Source organism: Megalops cyprinoides, chromosome 21 (assembly GCF_013368585.1).
Source record: "Megalops cyprinoides isolate fMegCyp1 chromosome 21, fMegCyp1.pri, whole genome shotgun sequence".
Taxonomy (NCBI): Eukaryota; Metazoa; Chordata; class Actinopteri; order Elopiformes; family Megalopidae; genus Megalops; species Megalops cyprinoides.
Window position 1 is genome coordinate 26,918,994 of NC_050603.1, and position 24,312 is coordinate 26,943,305.

General features: G+C 38.1%; 2 protein-coding genes across 4 annotated transcripts in view; one reads left to right on the forward strand and one right to left on the reverse strand.

Annotated features, from left to right (window-relative positions):
• The window catches only part of LOC118796434 (solute carrier family 52, riboflavin transporter, member 2-like), a 45,884-nt gene extending 44,373 nt beyond the window's left edge, over positions 1 to 1,511 (reverse strand). For all 3 annotated transcript variants that reach the window (XM_036555292.1, XM_036555291.1, XM_036555290.1), the window contains exon 1: positions 1,392 to 1,511. The gene's annotated coding sequence lies outside the window, so the exon portion shown is untranslated. The remainder of the gene's footprint in view (positions 1 to 1,391) is intronic.
• Positions 1,512 to 7,324: 5,813 nt separating this feature from the next.
• On the forward strand, positions 7,325 to 18,060 carry fbxl6 (F-box and leucine-rich repeat protein 6). Its single transcript, XM_036515961.1, has 10 exons — positions 7,325 to 7,406; positions 8,106 to 8,579; positions 8,790 to 8,948; positions 9,325 to 9,388; positions 11,618 to 11,749; positions 12,681 to 12,788; positions 12,875 to 12,988; positions 13,179 to 13,410; positions 16,312 to 16,552; positions 17,188 to 18,060. The coding sequence occupies exons 2-10, from the start codon at positions 8,203 to 8,205 to the stop codon at positions 17,315 to 17,317; spliced, it is 1,557 nt and encodes a 518-aa protein (XP_036371854.1). The 5' UTR covers positions 7,325 to 7,406; positions 8,106 to 8,202; the 3' UTR covers positions 17,318 to 18,060.
• The last annotated feature ends 6,252 nt before the right edge of the window (positions 18,061 to 24,312 follow it).

Here is a 24,312-nt window from a genome sequence, read left to right on the forward strand (position 1 = left end):
GCTTTTTACACATTTTAAAAGTCATCTAAAATACATATTTGTTCAGTATGAGTTTTATCCTCAGGGTAAGTGTAGTTTGAAGTCTCAACTGAGGAAAGAAAGTGCTATGCTATCATTTACAAGGCTCTAAACAGGTGGAAGTCTGCTCTAAGCAGACTTAGGGTACATGTCAAAGGGCTAATATGTTACACATGTACAATAGGCAATCTGGTATTTGCACTCCTCTGGAAAGGGAAGACTGCAGTCTCATAATTGTCTCTGGCATACAGCCCAAAATAACCTATTTTATCGAATGGGTCGCAAATTCTCCAAGAAACTGCTTGTGCCTTCCGCTAGAGAGTAATGTAGTCCGCTTGCTGTTAGTGTGCAGCGGGAAGAAGGAAATGGTGCAGAATAGGCCCAGCTCCCAAGAGAATGAGTTTTAACATTCGGAAAGCGACTATTTTGGGAATAAGAGTTATTTCTGAGGACACCCCTAACCTAAACTCTAAAATGACTTTCTATAATATTAACAAGCTAAAACCCGACCACACCAATTAATCATCGCAGTTTTGAAAACAACAAAATGTCAGGGTATGTGTTCTGATTTAATAATGTGACATTAGACAGTAAGACAGTTAACCAAGTGAGCAGCAACTACTTACCGAATGTTAGCAAACCAACTAGCAAAACACTATGCTTGCACAATTGATTAAAGAGCATCAGATAACACGTAACTAGACTGGCTACAATGACAATAATGTAATGTACATTTAACCGTCGGGAAGTGTGTTCGTGTTACTAAAACTACGTTTGATTTTTAAGATCTAGCTATCTAAAATTAGACAACACGGAAAGTGCTTTATACAAGCAACAGTAAAATGTGTGGTAATCCAACCAATAATTCCACGTTTGTGTAATGTCTCTGAATACTAGCTAGCTAAAAAGGTAACGTTAGTATATGGACATATAGCTAGCTATAGGAGTGTAGCTAACGTTAGACTGACATACGTAGCCGCCGACGTGGAAGTAAGTTAACAAGATAGCTAACTAGCTTACGGACCTTTTGCAATACCCCCTAAAGTCACCCCATGTGGTAAAAAATATGAAGCCTATTCAACTAACTTTGATTGGGTAGCTTTTTAACTACCTGCCTACCTAGTTAAATTTAAAACGGGGGTCTGCGGTTGCAAGGTAAAGTATTTGTAGCGAGTAGCCAACAATCTAGCTATGATAGCTAACAGTAATGACCGTAATAATATCTTACAGGAATTCTTAGCTAAGTTAGATTTCTGATGTTTGCTGGTTGTCCACCCAAGCTGAAATAGTTCAGCTTCTGTCTAGCTTGCTACAACATTACTATATAGTACCATACAAAACGACAAAGTAAACAGGAGAAAGCACTGTCTTACCGTCTGTGTATTTTAAGGGAAGCGTGAATATGATATAAACCCCCAAGCTCCTGCAGCTCATCGGTTGCCTGCCTTTGTCCGCACATGAGGTCTGTAACGATAGTTCCTCCCAAGGCTGAGGTCACGCTAACGATTGGCTCATTTCAGCCAATAGGCCCAAGTCTCCAAGGTCCAAGTTTCGCACTGCATTCCGGGATTTCTCTGGTGGTGGAAGGGCTGACTTATCTAGCACTCTGTGTGCGAAGGCGGGATGTATTTTGCCGGAAACAACATGAAGATGGACGCACTGCAACTTGCCAGGTATTCGTAGAAGGAAGAAAAAGAGAAACTGATTGCGTCGTATAAGAAACAAATACATTCATATTGGTATTTTATTCCCATTTACATTCACTGAGAATATAGGAATGGGAACCATTGTGTGCGTTGATTTGAATCAACTGAAGAACGACATTTGGAATTGCTTCACACTTCCTAGTCTCAAACGCTGGACCAGACCCTGTGGAAACGTTGTACCTGCGTGGAATCAATGTCAGATGTAGCATTTAATAAACGACTATCTTCATTGTTGGTTCGACATCACTTTGATCATGGGAGAAATGTTGAATATAGGTCCGTGGACTAACAAAAATCAATGAAATAGATGTTATATAGATGAAATAATGGTGAAACAACGTCTTTTGCAGATAGTAAGGAATTGTTGAATCTACATGGAATCAGCGTCAGTTGTGTCAATTTATAAAGGTTGATCTTCAGTGTTGATACACTATCACTTTGCTCATGAAAGTAATGTTGATTTTACGCCTGTCGATCCACGGAAAATCGACCGAGTGGGTTCATTGAAATAATGTTGAAACGACGTCTGTTGCAATAATTGAAATCAACATTTTGTGACTGAAATAATGTTTGTTAATCAATATATAATACATTGTGGTCTACATTGCACATCTCCTCCTGTGAATGTAATGACTGGTTTACACAAACTTTATAAAGTCAAAGTCAACTTTATTGTCAATTCTCCAATATGCACAGGACATACAGAGGATTGAAATTACGTTTCTCTCAGGCCCACGGTAACAATACAACAGTTAGACGTAACCCAGTGACACAGAGACAAGAACAAGAATTTTCACAGATGTACAATAAACACAAATGACTCAATAACACAGACATAAATAAAAATGTGTGACATTTGTGACAGAAACAAGATACAAATATTTACAACAAGGGCATCAAGGCACATAGGTTAAAAATGTATAAAAATATAAATTCCACAGGATGGTGTAAGAAAGTGCAGAGTGGTTCATAGTGCAACAGATTGTAGCAGCTGATATAGACTGTTATATAGTAAAGTGACTGTGCAGATCTGTGTGAGTTTGTGTGTGATTAATGTTGGGAGTAGGAATGGGTGGAGAATAGTCCAGACTTCAGTATGGGGGGGGGGGGGGGGGGGGGGCAAGTTCAGTTCTGTGTTGGAGCAGATGGCTGAGAGAGAGAGTTCAACTTCCTAACAGCCTGGTGGAACTGACTGTGATGGTGTCTTGTATGCCATGTTTGTATTTTCATTTGTACTATCCTGTTCCTACAGGTGCACATAGTCTGATGATCCCTGTTGGGTCTCATTAGCAGAACACTGTCTGCACAGTCAAATGATGGACTTGAGCATTCTGTAATGAATGACATTTCATGGCAGATATGAACTTCTATTCATTGTAATGTGTTTAAAATTTAGCTGACTGTAAATCATGTAATCAATGTGAATTAATAAAAGAGCACAATATATCTTAACAACCCTTTAGCTTATCAGGTATGTCAAAGTCTATGTTTTCTTTAAAACATAACGTACCTGCTCCTAAGGTTAAAAAAAAAAAAAAAGAAAAGAAAAAGACAATGAGGCCAGAGATGTAAACCAGTGAGCTCTGGAAAGCATGAGCTGTGAAGCTCTCTCATACGCACCTTTCAGCTACTCACAGCCATTGTGGAATGAGCAGATGTGTCAGTATGGTTTTCTGTATTTTGCAGAAATATTTTTTGTTACTTCCAAAGATATAACTACTGCTAGGTAAAGGGTATTTGGAAGAGTACTTCAGACTCTTCCTGTGAAAACATAGGGATACTATACATGGGGCCATTTAAATTTAGACTTACTTACTTGTAATCTACAGAAAACAACCTAAATTTAACTAACTTAACATAACTACAGAAGATGTTTTCATATGAAAAATAAAAATTACATGAAAATATAACATAATTGAGGATGTGAAATGAAATCATTAGACTGTTGATAGACAGATACTTATAATACCAAGCATCTTTAAAGTGGGACATCTAGATAGAAAAATAACTTAATAATCTAAAAAAGAAATATATGTGGGAAAACACACATTCCCAGAAAGGATCACTTGAAGAGATTTTGCAATATCAAATTTGTATTACTTTGTGGTGTGTGTGTGTGTGTTTGTTGTTTCAGTCTGACTGGAAAACATACCCTCTATAACTGCCATTAACACAGTACTGTGAAGGCAGTAAGGATGGAGGGCAATGAAATGTATCTTCAACAGATGATTAAGCAGAGAGCACTTTGTGTGTGTGTGTGTGTGTGTCTATACATATAAATGTGAAAACTGACAGTTGTCAGCTCTAAGCAGCATTGCAGGAGCAAGTATTGCCCCATCTCACAGCATCTGCAAACTCCATCTTCTGCCATCTCACAAAATCTAGAAAAAAAAAACCAACTCAAAATCAGTTCAAGCCCAATTGATTCTAGTTGTATACTTAAATTCTACACAACTTTTTCTATGTACCACTGGTCCAGAATTGGAAAGCAGGAATGGTTTTCTGTGGACAATTGATTTCCTGATGAAATGTTTAACTGGTATCAGTGGCACACATTAGACACAGGAGCAAACAAAATGTGAATCATCATTACATTGCTGCTGTTGTGTTTTTCCAACAAGAAAATGGTGCCATCCCCATTACATGGCATAACATGCTCAGAATTTAAAATCTGGTGCATGTAATGCTGAGATGCTGATGAAATCCAAGGAAGAACAATGTAATGGTTATGTAACAGTTATGTTATGGAACAGTGTAATGGCCAAACACTGTCAGATGTGCACACTACTGTTTAAAAAAGAGATAAGAAAAAAAAACAGTTTCACATCATTTTGCATGTTATGATAGGAGCTTTACTGTTGCTAGAGAAGAAACAACAAACATCACTAAAGGATAATAACTGTCTTCATACACAAGATAATTATACATAAATGATTGTTACAACATTATAAAAATCTATATGTATACCAGTTTCAATAACACCTTCAGATTGAATAGGACCTTCAGAGTCAGTTTCCCACTGGGCAAGCATTCCTTCTAATGAAGGACATTGAACTGAAAATGAATAACAGTGTCAAATACATCAAACATACGCATTAAAATGGAAGCTTCACTGTGTGTTGCAACAGCATTAGGGCAGTAATACTTTATGATTATTAAAGATTAGGTACAAATTATGTCAAATACCAGGACATATAACACTGCGTTCATGGTAGAGTGAGTTGAAAAGCACTTTCAGGTGCAGAATGTGCACTCAGGCCTTTTGCTGTACTCAGTTTAGGCCATATTTTCTATGACAGAATGTAGCTCTCTTAAAATGTTATTGGATGAGCTTTACCAGTGCTGTAAAAGCAGACATGATATAAACTGTAAGATATCAACAAGCCATCTACTATATCAACTAATCATCAATGTGTAAATCAATTTAAGTAACTAATCAATCAAAACCTCATCAACTTACACAACTCCTCTCTTGCAGTGTGATGAGGTTGACCTGGCCCGCTAAATTGCTCATTTTCATTTGTGTTCTGCACTATGATAATTTATACGTGACTTGCAAGTCAATTCAAGTCTTCAAGACTATATAACACCCTATATGCGCATACTACATATTTTTCCATTCACTAATTTTCAGTCAGTTCCCTCACCATCTCATTTGCTGGGTCATTTTCTTTCTTTTGTGATTATAACCATGAATACCATGGAACGAAGTTTTCTATTGGCAGGTATTCAATTCAAAATGGGTCTGTGTGTTAAGCTTGTGTGTTTGTCATTGTGTCTGTGTGGGTATTCATCTAGCTAGCTAGCAACATTGCAGTATGAAGGGGAATATTAGTCAAACAGCTGCCTGTGTTTAAAAGGAACAACACAAAAATGGTAACTCACCATAGTTTGTGGGTACAGACAATTTAAAGGATCATGGTCACAAGCGCATGCATGTTTATTCCAGCATCAGGGCCTCACTCCGGGTTTGAGGATAAGGGGGCTGTATGGATAATTCTTGAGTGTGGTAATTTGTATGCTTTTTCAGTATGAATCTGGATGTGGAATGTTTTCGATGCTATACGATTTTTGATTACTGTAAAATAGTACATAAAGATGATTATGTATTACATCATGCACAAAATAAAATATATTACTTGTGTTGTACGTCATGTAGATTAGTCCAGGGTTGAGTGTGGTAAGGGAAGAATATTTAAACTGGCAGGTTAGCTCTCTTAGGGGGAGACTGGGCAAGAGGCTCATTGCTATGCTCAAGTACTGTACCAGTTTAAGTGGACACTGGCTGCCTTGTGGCAATAGTCATTCCCTAGCCCTGTCGGTAAGCAGTAATACTTCATGGTTTTCAGAGCGGAAGGGGATGGATAGCTGTACATAGTACAGTCATGGAGTCTCAACCATATTGCTTCTTGGAATCCCCAATGCAGGCTTTTGCTACAGCATCCTCATTTCATTTCATTCATCCATGATGTCCACCAGCTATAATGCTCATAAACATTATCGCCCGTAAGCAGTCAAGATGAAAATTGAAAATAGAGAGAGAGAGGCTGTATTGGAAACCGCCTGCTGCATACTGTGTACTGCGTACTACTACACAAGTATATACTGTATCGTTTAGAAACGTCCAGATTTCCCCGTGGTATTTTCCAGTTAGACGCCGCTAGCATTCTCACGAGTGAAAAGTATTGACGAGTTCACGAAAAGTATTTTCAGGTTTTTTTCTTTTCGTGCCCGATATTTGAGTGAATACAATGTAAGTAAACTTCAAATAGGTAGGCCAGATTTAATTATTCATTAATCAGTCAGTGGCGTTTCTCTCTTTCAGCTCTCTCTCGATGTGTGTGTGTGCGTGCGTGGTCAGGTTTCTGTGCGTACCCTAAGACAAAATCCTGCAGGCGCCCCTGACTGTCAGTCCTATAAAAAATAAAAAGCAAAAGTAATCAATCAATCGACTTTTATTTGTTATAGTACCTTTTCACAAATTTCTCACAAAGCGTTGTACATATAGTGCATTTTCCAGAGGAATAATAAAAAAAAAAAACCCAGAAAACCCAGGCCAGTTCGGGAAACTGGAAAATCCCTGGTGACAAGAGAATACGGTCGGGAGACTCCTGGAAAATAATAATAGACAAAATAACATTGGGATAACATCATTTCATCTCAACAACTCATCAGAACGGTCCCATTCCACAACCAATGAGCTGGAAAGGGGCTCGAAATGTTGATCTCGAACAGGTTATGAGTGGATCCTGCTTCTAAGAATGTATGGGGCTGCAATCATCCATTGCATACATAGGGCGCAGACACCAGTGTTGTAGAGTGTAACAAAAACGCGTTTTACCATTATCGTACTGGAAACCAGTACCATCGTAAAATGGAAAAGGAGTGTGTACTTGATAGTATATCCTTTCTCTGGGTGGACATAACATTATCATTCGAATCTTTCGTCGTAATTCCTGCAGTTTTCTAGTGTTGACCTGTGAATGAGATTGGCCAAAAAACGCCATCTTGCAGCAGCCGCGGCCTATCGGAGTGGCTTTTGCTTACACTGGGACGTCAAATGTAATGACGTAAAGGGCGCGTTTCATTCGGGTGCCCGTCCTCTCTCTAAACAAAGACACAATACCAGTCTGAACCTACAGATCCATTTTCCCATCACCCGGGACAGTATCTTCACAGCGGGTGGGTTCAACATATCCCTACACAGTTATTGTTCTTTACATTTTTATAATGTAATGATTGCGATTTATAAGAATGGCTGGAGAGCTATCACTACCGGAGTTTACAAACGCTATGATCACGGAAATGTTCGCAAGCTACTAAAGTTAACTTCTACGAGCAAGCTCAGTTTAGTTTACATTCAAACTGTGTCGCAGAGCGTTCACTGTAATTGTAATAAATGTATTAGCTAGCTAAATTGGGTATCATTGAGTTCTTTAAATTTCACAAGCTGTTCGACTTCACTTCTGTTTGGCCTCTCATTTGTTTTCAGATTAAATAGCTGACTGGCTATACTGGCAAAGGCTAATCAGGCGTCATATTTAGGTCATAATATCTCATCGGTTGCTTCGGAATTTTTTTGCTTTCCTTAGCTAGCTGGTGCTGGAGTGGCCATACCTCTTAACATATAGAAACGGGGGTAGCTCTGTGCGTGCCTGAGTATCATATCGCAAAACTAGTCAGTGCAATAGTTCCTTAATTAAGTTAATTTCTTTTATCTGTCAGCTTAACTAAAACATAGATCCCTGTCTCGACAACCGCGTTCTGAAAATCAAATATAATTATTTGTGTGGCACGAAATTGAGTGTGTCACATGTCTCAACCTCCAGAAGTAATTTGAATTATTTAATTCTATAATGTTATAAGTATTTGTCTTTGCAGCTGTGAAAATTCCAGGCTACTGTAAAAACTCCAACTCGTGCTCACCAGAAACATCTAATAGACAACACAAACCAACCGAGAGTAAGAAACTCTGAAAATGTCCAACATACGTTCAGTTGCAAAAAGCAAGAGGAAGAAGACGTCAAACGTTTATAGGACCCCTAGCCTTGGTTACACTATTCAACAAGGGGAGGACATGCTTCTGATCATCTCCAATGAGCCCAAGAGGAAAGTCTACAAAAGAAAGAGACTCGGAGAAGGCAGAGCCAGATGTCCTGCTGTAAAAGTGAAAACGAAGACGTTGAATGCTGGCATAAAATACAAGGTGTCTGCTGAGGATGTTGGTCACAAGCTGAGTAGACATAATTCAGAGGACTGCTATGACAGATGGGGTCAGAACCTACCTGTGGAGATCTTAGTGAACATATTTCAGCTGGTGGTTAATCAAGAAGGAGCTATACCATTCCTTTGCAGGTAGTGCAGTGTCCTTAAATTATAACATTTCAGGCTGTTTTCATGAACATGTCACAGCTGAAGTTTTCTTACATTATTTGGTTGTTGTCCAATGCTCATAACCTTTGCATATGAGTCAGATATGCTAAAATCGCTTGAATGGACATTACTACATAATGCTGGTTGGAACCTCAGTTTTGCACTCTCAGTAAATGTTCATTGGTGTCCCAGGGTGAGCCGAGTTTGCAAGCTTTGGAATGGGGCAGCAGCCAGTCCAGTTCTGTGGTGCAGTGTGTCTGTTGGCTACTGCTGGATTGAGCCTGGTAAGACACAGTTACCCAGAACAGAACTGAAGATCCAGAACACTATATGCTGGCTGGCTCAGAACAGGTCAGTGCTATGGGTCAAGATCAGTATTAGGATATGTTTTCCTTTGAATGTAGGCAAGTGTTCCTGTTCTAAACATAAGTTCATTAATATGAAAAGAGGCATAATATGACTGTTTAAAATATGAATTACAATTGACATGATTTATTCAATATAGAATTGTTTGTATAATATTGTATAATTTTCCAAAATGTTTATTATATCTTAGGTGTTCTTATAGGACAATCTCATTAACTTTAAATGGAGTGAGATTTTTGAAGTGCTTGTTACATATTTTTGTTGGAGTACTCTACATAATAAAATTTCATTATAGACTACATGTAAAATCTGTATGTTGAAATATATACAACAGGTTGTGCTTTGTCTCGCTGTCATCTAGATTCACTCATTTAAGAGAATTTTCTCTTTGTCACTGGAAAAAACATGTGGACTATGTTGTCCAGGTAAGTCTTAAACAAATTTTTCATGTTTGGCTATGTTTGTCCTCAGGCCTCATTTATGAACTTTTCACACATGTAGATCACAGATCAGTGGACGCAATATTTTCCTCAGGCCTCATTAGCGAATAGCAAATAAATCACTATTAATTATCAGAAGAACTGATCTTTAATTTGATAAAAAAAACTTCTCTCTTCTCTGTTAACTTCTCCGATCCTCTGTTGATAAGACCAATTTGCCAAAGTCATACTCATTCTTGCACAGATACAGATGCTACTTCATCAGCCCTGAGTTTTTTGGCCATAGGTACCTTTCAGCTGGTCCATGAAATCTGTGCACTTTTACACAAGCATGTAATAAACAGTGAGGCAGTTCCACCAGCCAGTCAACTTTGTAAAGTGTATCTACTGCAGACTGGTGTGAAATCAGAAGCAAAAAGCTGATCAGAATGATAATGTATCTAATCAGTAACAAATCAGCATATGCCAACAATCATTATGTTTTGCACATTTTGTTTGCAATAACATCTAAACTCCATGAATTACTCCTCAAGCAGGTGGCACTGCAGAATATTTAAATTCATTGAAGATTTAAAGTTTTTTAAGTCAGAGTGCATTTTTGTTGGACTGTGCAAACTACATGTTCAAGGCTTACAATGACATTCTTCAGGACTTGTTGCCAGAATAATCCATTTACTTAAGGAGTTGAAAAATGAATATTAAACACTGGGACAACAGCATTGCATAGACAATATAACAACAACACTCTATATTTATAGCACCTTATCATACAACAAACAGCACATAGGGTTTCATATAAACATAGACAAGAAAAGAAGTTTAAATAAAAGAAGAGATATAGTTTAGGTAACAATAATACTACAATAAGGAATTCAAATAAGAAGTGGTAATAAAAACAAAAAACAAGGTGCATTATAAATGCACATAAAGCAAGTCATTGTAAAATCCAGAGATCATCTAACACAGAATTTAAATAATGATAGATAATATTGAAGAAAACTGTATGATGCTTGTCTGCACTATTTACTAACATATGATTTCATGAGCTTACTTTCCCTGTTGTAAATAGTTTTACCTTGTTACCTTTTGTACTTGTCTATTGATCAATAAAAATTGTGAATCACAAAAAATATGGATAATGGATAAAACTGCATAATGATAGATGACCACATTTTAGTGTTCTGAGAGCCTAAAATGTGAGTTTTCTGTTTGCTTTTAAAGTGCTTGATAGTGGTGTTTCCCTTATGGTGACTTTTCTAAGCAGAGTAGAATCTGGTGACCCAAGGCTGCATTGTGACTGGGAGCTGAGCAGCAAATTTGAACTGTATGTTGGTGCTGAGCTCATCCATGCTTTAAAAAAATAAATAAATAAATAAAATAATAAAAACTAATATGCTAGTAGTGAATAGCTAATATGTTAAAATTCAACAGGTTTTAGATAAAGCCAATGGCATATTACAGCCCTTATCAGTTCAAGAAAATGTTTCAGTCAACCAGATCTGAACCAGATCAATCAAATTTGTCAGTTACATTTGCAAGTTGGATGTAGAGCCCCTTCCTTGAGGGTCTACTCCCAGGTTTGATGGGGACTCTGATTCCCTAAAGGGCAAATACAAATATGAAAAAGAAAATGACAAGGTAACATCTTTGGCTGAATTCTGGAATAGATCATTTCAAGGTTTGACACTGAGATCTAATTAATGCTTGTCATTTGTTTTCAATAATGTTGATTCTGAGAGAAGCGTGTCTTGTATGGGTAATATGGTAATCTGGGAGGGTGAGAGAGACACATGCCTTACTCTGAAACACGTGCACTACTTCTTGTGCAAACGTGAGTTGGAGGATAGATTATAAAAATATTGCATAAACATGTACAGAATATTTTGTTCTGTCAAAAATAAATGGCAGGATATCAATGCTGTGTACATCTAACAATGTGCAGGACACTGGTGAAGCATTAAAGGAGGAGAGTTGTTGCACTTCAGGATTTATCATGAAACTGAAGCTCAGTTACATTAATTAAATATGGATCAGTGTGTGGTCATTGTTTGATATCACATTCATAATAAATTCCTGTATTAGCAAGTGCCCTTTAGCTGAGTTCACAGTAGGCTTGCACTGCAAGGTGTTCAGGGATTCATGTTGATTTGCTTAGTATTTTTTCAAATGTTTTGTGACGAAAATTACACTTTCCTTTCTGATGTATTGTTGCAGGTCATTTCACAGCACTGCCCCCGGCTCTCCGCCCTTAAACTGTCATATTGTTCAGGTATAACTGAGAAGGGCTTTCAGAGCCTTGGGAGCAACTGCCCTGCACTAGAATGCATCGACATGCAGTTCTCAGAGGTAGGCTCTGGAACACTTTACTCGACTTAAAATTAACTGCAAATCTAATATCAGAAGCTTTTCCAATGGCTCATCCATGTTTTGTCATGTCTAGATTTTGAAGACATTGAATGTTAGTCTTTTTTATGATTATGATTAAAGCCAAGGAATTTGGCGACATGACAGTGTTTGTACTTTTTTTTTTCCTGAGTCAGTAAGTGCAAAAGTACAAAAGTACAAAAACCAGTACAAAAATTCTGGCACTTGCAATATAAGTTTTATTGTATTATTGTCCTTCCTGAAAGTTATATATTTTCTTTATTGTAAAACATGCTGCTGTTCTGTTAATTTGGACAATCTGGCCTGCACATCTGTTGTCTGCCATTACATCTTTTTGATGCTTTTTGCCTTTTATGCAACTCTGTTTTGCATTTTACATTAGGCTCATGTGACCATGACAACATCTGCATTTGCACAGGAACAATGAGACTAGACCAGTGCAATCCTCTGATGCACTCACACATAGCCAGCAGCTCTTTTTGCACTAGAAGTCACAGTGCACAAAGCCAGGATGTGCTGCAGTGCTGTAGACTCCTGAACATATTCTTGTTCATGGTAATACGTTAAGGAACATGGCCTTCACAGTTTTAGCCAGTTATCAGTGATTATCATTAATATCACCTGAAGCACCTAAACAACTCTCCTCAATGGCTTGATGCATCCAAATGCCACTTAAAGTTACTATAGACAGAGGCCCCTCTTTACAGTAATTTCATCACATTTATGACACCTGATCATTGCTGCTTTCAGCTGTGTTTTAAATGTTTTTTTATTTCCCAGTAGCCCATAATGAGTTTTTTACTAAAGCATGTTGTGAAAACACTGAATATTGCTGTTTAGTTGAATCAAAACTAAGGGATCATAAAAGAGAATTGTTTATTTCTCTTTGTAGCTACAGGTTGAAGCCCTGGTCAGTTTCCTGGATACTCATGGGACTCAAATAAGAAAAATTCTCTTCACCTATGGGTCTAAAAGTGACAGACTTCTGTCTGTTATTGCAGTAAGTTGTGATGTTTTTACTCTAAAATTCATTCTTGTCCTTTGTCATACACACGACTATATCAGTGTCCATTTTATTTTCTTTAGGGAGGATGTTGCCCTGAACTAAAATTGCTAGAAATTAATACTAAACTGGATGGTGGGTATTGTCAACTTCCTATCTGTATCCAGGCTTTGCAAAGGGGCTGCCCTAAATTACAGGTAAATATAGATGAACTTACCTGAACATGAACGCTATGTAAGGCCAGTTTGCCATGTTGTTACTGTCCCATTGGCATTGATACTTTGGAGCTGTAGGTTTAACACCATGTTCATTTGCTTTGTCCACATGAGCCTGTGTCCACAATGTGTGAGGATTTTGTAGTGCTTTACAGTTCTGGTATGTGTTTAGGTATTTAGAATGCTCAATGTCACGCCAATGCCCAAAACAAGCCGCAAAGCATCATGCTCCACATCTGGCTTCCCACATCTGGAGGAACTGTGTATGGCCTCCTCCTCTGTGTCCTTCATAACTAATCAGGACCTGAACACTCTGCTCCACGGTTCACCCAACCTGCGAGTTCTGGATGTGCGTAACTGTACGCGCATCACCTCAGCTGTTCTCTCCACACTGCCCTGTGAGAGTAAGTGTTCCCCTCATCTTTTCCATTCACACTGTGGCCTAAGGCCTTTTTTATACATTTGCAATTTACATGTACACAATGTGTTATTTGGGCATCAAATCAGCCATAATAGAATGTTAAAATGGCCTGTCGGCCAGTTATAAATTTTATATTAGTTATTTGTCGACTACAACTGTAATGGACCAAACATAGTTTCAACATAAGTTACTAAATACTCAGTGTTTTGAAACTGCTACACAAATTTAGCAACTGTGTGCTGTGTACTGTAGTAATTAGATTTTGTAATATGTTGTTATTGAATGTGTACTCTCCTACATGGATATTATTATGCATCTTACTCCTGAAGAACTTCTGTTACTAGCCTGGACATTTTTTTTTGCTTAGAGCCCAAATTAGCCACATGTCTGTAAAAGCCCATTGGATGTTAGAGACAGGTGGTTAAATGTCACACAAAAAAATCAGGGGAGTCATATGGCCTGTATTTTATTGAAAAAGTGTAACATTTCAATTAGCGCGGCCTCAGAAACACAAGTAGGCTGTCAGATGGCTGTTAGGTTGGCCATTGGTCGAATAAGGATTGTCACCATTGTGTATTTTTATCTCTCACCATAAAAGTGAGAGAGGGTGTTATGGAAACTGTGTGGGCTGCTATTCACATCTGCTTTGTTGTCAGTATTCTTAGAATTCATGAAAAGCTCTTCTATAACATTAAAAGATTAGTCATCTCTGCTGACATCTGTATGGGCTGTTGCCTACTTGGAGCAAATCTGAATGCAGGAGTAAGATTCAGTAATTTTAACATCAGATAGTTAAATGAGAAACTGTTAAAACTTTCAATAAAAATTAACATTAAAATGGATAACTGGCTACTATTTGAGATGTATTCACTAAAATGCATTCTTATCACTGGCCACTAAAAGGGACTGGCACTTAGGTAGAAACTCTACACTCTAGTGGCAGTGTAGCATAGTGGTTAAGGAGCAGGACTCGTAACCGAAAGGTTGCCGGTTCAATCCCCGCTGGGACACTGCTGCTGTACCCTTGGGCAAGGTACTTAACCCACAAATGCCTCAGTAAATATCCCAACTGTATAAATGGATAACATTGTACAGAACTGTAACCTATGTAAGTCGCTTTGGATAAAAGCGTCTGCCAAATGAATAAAATGTAAATGTACATTTAATTGTAGTTTTAGGGCACATATACTGTCTTACTTAGATATGCTCAGATACTGTTAGCTAGCAAGCTGATGTCAGGTGTATGGGTGTTTTTAAAGCCAGCTTTCTAAACATTATAAAGACCGTTCTGCAGAGCTTTGAAGAAGGGGAATTGAGTTCTTATTTATTATCGATCTTATTTGTGTTCTAGCGCTGTTAGTTGCACTAAATGTACTGTGGAATAGGATTGTGATCTAAAGACACTGTTTTGCTGGACAGACTTAGCCAATGAGGCACAACACTGCACAGAGGATCTCAGAAAGTGTTAAAGAAACGAGGGAGCAGTAGTTTTGTTTTAAAGTCACTGCCTGAATACACAGATTGTCCTCACCATCCCACTCCTGCCCTGCTTACTTTTACAGATGACTCTTATCGGCATCATTAGTCTGGTTGCCCGTATACACTACTGTTCTTGTGTCCCTTATTATTGTTATCAATATTATTGTTATTATTATTGTTGTTGTTTTGTTGTTGTTATTATTATAGCTCTAACTTCTAGCACTACATGTATAAATTACTGCAGATTACTTGTGCAGATTCTCACAATGTCTTTGGTTTAGCGCTGTGATGTACAGTTTTTGAGATATGAGCCTTTGTTCAGTCTTTGGTATCCCCTCACTCTGACCAGATTTTACAGTTAACATTCAAATTCATTCAGAAGCAGCTGGTGTCAAATTACAGTTATTTTAGAAATTTGGTTGCTTGGCAACATTCCAAATGTTCTTGTGTTCCTGACTGTGGAGTAGTAGTATGAGACAAACATCAACTCCTCTTTCACAAACTTTCACAAACACACACAGACACACACACACACACGTGTGAACAGACACACAAACACACATACTAGGGATGGTAAGATTCACCGATTCGCATTAGTGCATGGGCATAAAACTTCACGATGCGATTGCCCCGATTAAAAAAAGTGTGCACTGGATAAAATTTGGGATGAACTCGGGATGCATTGTTTCTAACATCTTTGCATCAGTAAAATCTGATTTATTTATATATAATTATTAGTAGAGGCCTTATTCCTTTATTATTTAGAAATGTGACCAATAATTTTATATTTAGATTGATTCCTCCTCTCTAAACTGTTTCTCAAGCGCACTCTTTCATCTCCTCTGCTGTCAGCAGCCAATTCTCGTGAAGGAACACATATACACACGCAAACAGACACACACACATGAGCAGATGCAGGAACAGACACAGACACAGACACACAAACACAAACACACACAGACACACACACACACACTCACACAAACAGATACATGAACACATGAACAGACAAACACACACACCGTCAATAAAGCAAACAGGCAACCACACGTCGCATTGTCTTCAGAAAATGAACACAAATCTAGTTATTATTCTTCTTCTGGCTCTAACTGTGCCTAAACCATTCACTCAACCACCAAACCAACACCAAATCAACCAGTTCGTTCACCATTGGTATGCTTGTACTTGTATAAATTCGTAGTTTTATAGTTTTAATGATATTTAACTTTTTAAACTGCCATGAATACTGGCTAGTTTATACTTGGGTTTGTGAATTCACATGTATTTGCCCCTAGTTCCAAGGCACTGGAAGGTAATGGCAGACTTGAAACCTTTCATTTAGGTGCATTAACAGTAATTTTCCTTGTCACTGAGAGTCATTGAGACTGTTCTGTGTCTTTCACAGAGCTGGAGTGTCTGTATTGGGGGCTGTACATTGGCAGCCACAACATGATGTCATCCAGGAAAGGCATTCACCTCCTAACAAGGAAGTGGAGCAACACACTACTGGAACTGGACATCACCAGCCAGGCCTTCTCAGAGGAAGACCTTGAGATTGCTATGGGCAACCTGGCTGACGGTGGTGGAGCAGACAGACTGCGTTCTCTCAATCTCAGTGGGACAAGGATCACCTCACATGCTCTCAGGTAGGCCATACATTGTGGACTCTTCTCTTCATCAGCAGTCACCAAGGCAAGACATTTGCAGTGCATATTATCCATTGTATATATACATTATACATTTAGCATCATGACACATACTGTGACATTTTCTCAGGTTCTGAATCACTGCACATTTTTTTCTGTGAAGAGATGAATCATGTTGTCAAAGAATGGAGTGAACATAGATCATTGAACAAGGATGGTGAAATGGACACTCCCTTTTTACATTAACCCTTTCGCACGTAACTTATTTTTTATGCTATGTAGTACGCATGTTACGTTACATGGTTCGTTATGTTTTCATTAGCATTATTAAGCTTGTCATAGTTTTCAGTTAGCATTTGCTATATTTTTAACATTAAATCACTGTTTCCTCAAAGCTAAAATTAGCTAGAATTTTTCCAATCTAGTGTTGTAATCGCACCAGTTTTAGCATATGTGCTAAACAGCAAATCACACCGGTGTGGCCATGCGCACGAAAGGGTTAAAACAAAGACGCCAATTTGTAATGACACAAACATCATTAAGTACTGGTAGCACCCTTATGTAATGCGTTCTCTCCAAAAGTTACTATGAATTTAAAAAAAAAAAAAAAAAAAACATTATTGTTTATTTTGCAGATCGATTATAAGACAATGTTCAGTGCTCAGCTACCTCAATCTGTCATCCTGCCGCTATCTTCCCAGAGGTCTGAAGAGGGTGTATCGTAGCTGGGAAGAGATCCAACAACTACTCGACAAATTGCCATGATCTGGATGAGTAAGAGACCTCACAGTAGTATAACTGGGTTAATTTAAAAAGTCCTTTATATTCCTTCTTGTGTGCTCAAATGACCTCTTTACTGTTTTAGTCTGAAAACATGGCTTGTGTATCCTGCCAGACTCATTTTAAAGACTGTAAATATTCGTAATATTCACAAAGAAACTGCATTTTTGGGCTTTGATATCCCAAGATTAGAGCTTATAAGCGTTAAGAAATTCCTATTTTAAAAAAAGATGCAAGTTTTACCTGGGAGATGTGCTGTGGTAAGGGAGAATGAAATTAAAGAAATACACTGACTGTATACACACAGCTAATAGCATATGAATGTTACTGTGAAACAGGGAAAAATATGGTGCTGTTTAAAAATGTTAATTTTATACATTAATTTATGTATACATATAGTGTTTTGTACAGTTGTAAGGATACACTCAGCTCATTTGAAAATTTGAATAGTAACAAATCATGGCTGAACTTTGTTCCTTCCTTTTGTATTCCTGGGGTATAAAATGTGCAAAAACAATTTTTTCCCTAACTGTAAACAAAATTGTTTTAAGTGCAAATTCTGGAATTTCTTGTTCTTAAGGTATGTAAAATAAATGACAAAGCTCAGATGCCCACATTCAGACTGTGCGTTCCAGTGCAAGGTGTAAACTGTGGCTAAACAAGATTGCCTGTGTATTTCACCCTCTGATGTATGGAGGACAAAAAATGACATAAGCATAAATAAATAAATAAATAAATAAATGCAGAAATAAATAAATACTTAAATAAATGAAAAATAAATACATTTTGGTAATGAAAAAGGCTATTTCTGTATTTCTACCTTTTTTATTTATGCATTTCTACATTTATGTATTTGTGTGTCCCTATGTTAATTGAGTGGGTGGTCCTAACATCAGTCTGAAGCATGATTGATAAGGTGGGCGAACCAGACGGAAGCAAACGATTCCTATCAAATCTACATTACACAAGCTGGTTAGCTAACTTTGGTATTAACTCCACGCAATGGCTCGTAGAAAACTTTCCATCAGTAACACAGCTACATTAAAACTGTCGACAACTCAATTTAGATAAGCGGCTAGTAGCGAACTACAGGCAAACCTCCCGTTTCGAGGGTATGCACTGATGTCACTTCCCACTGGAATAGACGAATCCGGCGAAGTACCGGAAGTAGACAAGTCGCCATTACTGTGGTGGCGTCTCCCTACAGTATGCGCGCGTGTGTGAATACAAGCTGTCCTCAGAAGGGTACAAATTTTACCTTTTACTTTCGACTTTTGACAGCGATGTCAAGGAAATCGGGAAGAACCTAAGCTGCTCCAACAGTAGTGGAAAACTTCAAGTTTGGAAAAAACTGTGCGAAGTACACAAGCCGTTGCTTCATGAAGAGTTCCCCTGTCTAAGACCATACTCCTTTTGGAGTCTTTACCAAAGACTGAGTTTTGGTTAACAGTAACGTTAGTCAATCTCTGTTTATCTTACAATGACTAGCATGTAGCTGCCTAGCCTAACATGGTGAAACGGGTAACGTCAGCTAAGTTAACACTGCTTAGCTAGCTAACGTTAGTGGATCTAGACACTCTGTAGGGGCTGCGGTGGTCGCACAGAATAAATTGACTCAATCAATTAACTGGCGTTATTGTCAAATAGCCTATAATGTTAGTTGCTCTAACTAGGGCAACCTAATGACCACAAAGTAAACATTAGGTCGGCATCACAAACAGAACACGTACAATGGTGTCCGGCGACAGGCAGCCCTATGTTTAGTAGGAGTGATTTTTTTTAACAATTGAAAACTTAAGTTATTTGGCAGACAGTCAATAATGGTTAAATGCAACTCGTGAATGATTATGCTAGCTAGCTAGTATAGTGACGTTAGTGCAGTATATTAAACTTGAAATGTGGCGGATGGTCAGTTGGTCCGTTTTTTTCTCTGTTTCTGGCTATTGTCGTTACCGATGTCTAACTAATATGTACAATTTAAATAACGTTAAGATCGCCATCCATATAAGCCCCCTTTCATTAGTAATCGGGGGGTCACTGCCTAACGTCGTGAATCCAATTAGCCATGCTGCTGTCAGTGTCAGCCGCATCAGCAGACAGACTTGTCACCGCAGTAATGGCGGCGCCTCAAGATGGCGACCCCCACAAATCGGTCGCCGGATTCGTCTATACTATGTAGCCTACGTGATTTCGACCCCGGGGAAATACACAAAGCAAATCCTGAAGGCATACAAAAGCCGTAACATTCTAAAACGCTTAACGTGGCTTAATGTTCCAAAACTGCGATCAATGATCATCAAATTTCTCTCGGACGTCTCTTGTCAGAAACACTTCCTCCTGTCAAAAAATCAAAACCGAAATCCCAGGAGTATGGTCATCTCACGTTAAGCGTTTTCCTCTCCATTGACGCCCAATATAAGGAAAAAGCTTAACGTGGCTTAATGTCCGAAAATAGCGATCAATGATCACCAAATTTGTCTGACATCTCACATGTCATAAACACTGTCTCCTATCAAAAAGCAAAAAAGAAATAAATGTAGAAATATAGAAATGAATAAATGTAGAAATGCAGTAATAAATAAATGTAGAAATCTATAAATAAATGAATGTAGAGATAAATGTAGAAATACAGAAATAAATATAGAAATGCATAAAAAAGTAGAAATACAGAAATAGCCTTTTCCATTATCAAATGTATTTATTTTTTATTTATTTATTTATGCTTGTCATTTTTTGTCCTCCATACTGATGTGCAGACAATGTAATTAAAACTGAAGAGAGTGCATTTAGGATGTGTCATGTACGGAGTAGGAGCAGAAGAAATAGATTGCATCTCATAATGCAAACCATTTTCAGCTCTATGATGCAAAATCATGTTCTTTGTGTCATTATATTGTTTCATTATATTTGAGTACATTCCTACAATTTTCTAAATCCTTCCCTTTCATTGTTTGAATCAGTGATTTAAGCATATTTAGAAATGTATATGAGTCTCCATATACTGATTTCAGTCAGTATTTTACACCTGAATTGTCACTAAAAGATGACCATAGGCCACTTTCCAGAAGGAAAGGAAATCGGGGAGCCTAGAGCTACATGGAAAAAGTGTAAAATTATTCCTGGATCCTGGGAAAAGACAGTCTAACATCTCCTGGAAAACAGTGACAAGGTATGAAATGTCAATCTGTTCACTACATATGCTCAAGTCCAGAAACTGGGGGGTGGACAGAGGCATGCAGTGAGGTGGTCCTGGCAGATAAGTACTATGGCAGCATACCTATAGGAGACGAGAGGCAAGGGGCTAGCACGATTGTGAGGGCACCCCTAAGGCAGTCAACACCAGACCACAGCCAGATCAAGTGAGCAGAGTCACCAGGCCATGATATAGTGACAGCAATGACCACTTAGTCCACCAGAGACTCTACGATCCATACTAGCACCATGCCCTGTCCTTCAACTAAAGGATTTGATGTAAAGGTGAGTTTTTAGCCTAGATTTAAAGGTGGAGAGAGAGTCTGCTCCCTGAACCTCAGTGGGTGAATGGTTCCACAGAAGAAGGGCTTGATACGAAAAGGCTCTACTGCCTATAGTACTTTACCCACTCTTGGAACAATGAGAAGTCCTGCACTTTGGGAACGTAGAGTTCGCTTTGGAGAATATGGATGAAGGAAGTCCTTAAGATAGGGAGGGGCAAGTCCATTTAAAGCTTTAAATGTAAGGAGAACTATTCTGAAATCATTGCGATATCTGATAGGTAGCCAATGGAGAGAGGCTAGTACTGGGGTAATGTGCTCAATGTGTTGTGTTCTGGTTAGAATACAAGCAGCTGCATTTTGAACCAACTGAAAGGGCTTTATGGAGGCATTAGCACATCCTGACAAGTGGGCATCGCAGTAGTCCAATCTGGATGTAGCAAGAGCGTGGATTAACTTTTCAGCGTCCTGTACTGTACCGTGTACAGAATTTTCCTGATTTTTGCTATATTACTCAAATGAAAGAAAGCTGTCCTGGAGGTGTTTTTTATATGCGTTTCAAAAAACTTTGATAAATGCTGTGGTTCATTGTCATACCTCAATGTACATTTTCACCGAGCCTGAACTACTCTGAGCTTCTTGCCAGGGGGAAACTGGTTTCTGGACCAGTTGTCCTGCAGCTGGTTGGAGTTCATGACTCTGTGTGTTTTAACAAGGCCTCAGGACCCACAGTTGCAAAGCAACCCCCTTTGACTATTTGTCTCTTTTAAAACTAAAACAGTGTTTGCTGTTACAAATGCTCCCTGTCTTAATGAGCATACACACAAGACAAGACTCTAGAAAGGCCGAATGCAAATCAAAGACCTCTACATTACAGCCACACTGATTCAGTGAAGGACCTAATGCCTCAGCATGTTTAAAACTGTTGAAGTTGTTGCAACTTCAACAGTTTACAACTGTTGCAAACTTTTCCAGATGTTATTTCTGAACATGGTTGCAACTAATCAAATGCTGATTCACTCATTTATTGCCCTTATTGATGAGTTTTTTGAAATTTATTTTACAAATTGTTAAGATCCAATCTCAGATTCCAATAGGCTGATTTATAGTGCCTTTAAAAAGTATTCAGACCCAATACTGTGTAAGGTTGTGAAGCAACCAAGATAACAGTTTGTAAATCCACCCTTTGTCTCAACCACCTGCTCAACCCTTTGTTTAACACCTAATCAAGGAAACACTATCTGATGACAGTCTGGGGGTCTTCTAGCCATTCTCCTTTTGAAATGGTAAAATGGCTGAGAGAAGGTAATTAACTTAGTGGTGACCAGGAGACCATAAGCAAATAAAATGGGCTAAGGTGTGAGAGCCGGGAGTGAGCTGTTTCATCAGTTTTCTCTTTCGTTTGCATTCAAAGCAACAATCCGACAACACTTACGGTATAAAATGAGTTTTAATCAACAACTCGGGGTTCAATTTGACTCCGCTGAACCCAGAGTGCGTTTTCACGTATGTCTGACAACTGCCATTCCTGTAAATAAAGACTTTTCAAAGATTGGAACTGCGCCTTGTTTTTCCTTACAACTGTTTTCACAGTTTATTGTCTAAGATTCCAAATTTAAAATAGATAAAGTAATTATATAAAGTATTTTTTCCCCGATGGTCTACACAGTATTGCACATCATGACAAATCAAAAGAAACGCCCAAAGCCTTTCATAAAATTGAGAAAAAAACTAAAACTGAGATTTAAAAAGTGTTTACACCCTTTGTAATTATAAGGCTAACTAACACAAGAGGTTTGGTTCAAAGTATCCTTTACTGGAGACTCAAAAGTATCAAGCCTGTCTTGTTTCAAGAGTTCACACTAAGTATGGCTACTCAACACTGAGCAAATACATTAACAAAGGGCAGGAGTTAAATAACCGAAAACACAGGTGAAATCAATAACTAACTAGAGGTCGCAAGCCACCTCAAATGCTTCCAAGCCCCAAAGGTGTAAAAAAAGATGTATAACAATTAATTAAATTCAATTTAATTCATTTTTATTTGTATCGCGCTTTATAAACACAAGTTGTCACAACGCAGATTTACGTTGTTCCCAGGCCTGAGACCCCCTGAAAGCAAGCCTCAGACAACAGTGGCAAGGAAAAACTCACTATCAGGAAGAAAAGTTGAGCAATGAAACTGATAAGAATTATCACGTTCTTCCATAACAAGCCCTCTTCGGTTTTACAAAACGCATTCACGAATGTTATTCACAGTACCATGAAAGCAGCAAACACTACATTAAAGTAGATTATGAAACATTTTCGCTGCAGTGAAAAACGTATCGCTTTTTCCAACGACAAACAAAGTTTAACAAGATCAGCTGCAGCTGAGTTAAGCGTATTTACTTTCAGTGATGAACCGAATCTAGCATACTGGTCAACTACGTTTTCATTTACAAATACAACGTTATTTCATACTGAGACATAATAACATTCATTCAAACAGGCTACACGAGGAGTATTGAACAATGTACAACGTTATTTCACTTCTACAGTCAAAATAAGATTCGTTCAAACACGTAAACAAGTATTGCTAGCAAGCTCGGCGAGTGACTCAGCAAAACATTAGCTAGCTAGCAACGAATTCGCTACCTAGCTATATAAAAAAGCTGCGCGAGCAATATTGAAAAGAACGACGTAATCGTAATCGGTGTCATACAATGCTAGCATGCTACAATACGCTAGCTGGGTAAAACGTATAGCCGGTGATATTACGAAATACAATGAGTATTGAGAAGAATTTAATCGTTTCTAAAGTGCAGAAACATTAACTTAGCTAGATTGCTAGATATGCGCAGGATGTTAATACAACAATGAGATGATTGTAGACTCAAGGATGACAAAATATTCACCATCATACGATGCTAGCATGCTACAATACGCTACTAGCATGCTATAATACACTAGCTGGCTAAGTCGCTAAGACAGTGATATTACGAATGAATTCCTGAGAACAATGTAATCGTTTCTAAAGTGCAGAACCATTAACCTATCTAGCTTGTTAGATGCGCGCAGAATGTTAATACAATAATGAGATGATTTTAGAAACAACGATGACAAAATGTTCACCGTCATACGATGCTAGCATGCTACAATACGCTAGCTGGCTAAAACGTATGGCCGGTGATATTACGAAATGCAAGGAGTATTGAGAATAATTTAATCGTTTCTAAAGTGCAGAAACATAAACTTAGCTAGATTGCTAGATATGCACAGGATGTTAATACAACAATGAGATGATTATAGACTCAAGGATGACAAAATATTCACCGCCATACGATGCTAGCATGCTACAATACGCTGCTGGCATGCTATAATACACTAACTGGCTAAGTCGCTAAGACAGTGATATTACGAATGAATTCCTGAGAACAATGTAATCGTTTCTAAAGTGCAGAACCATTAACCTATCTAGCTTGTTAGATGCGCGCAGAATGTTAATACAAGAATGAGATCATTATA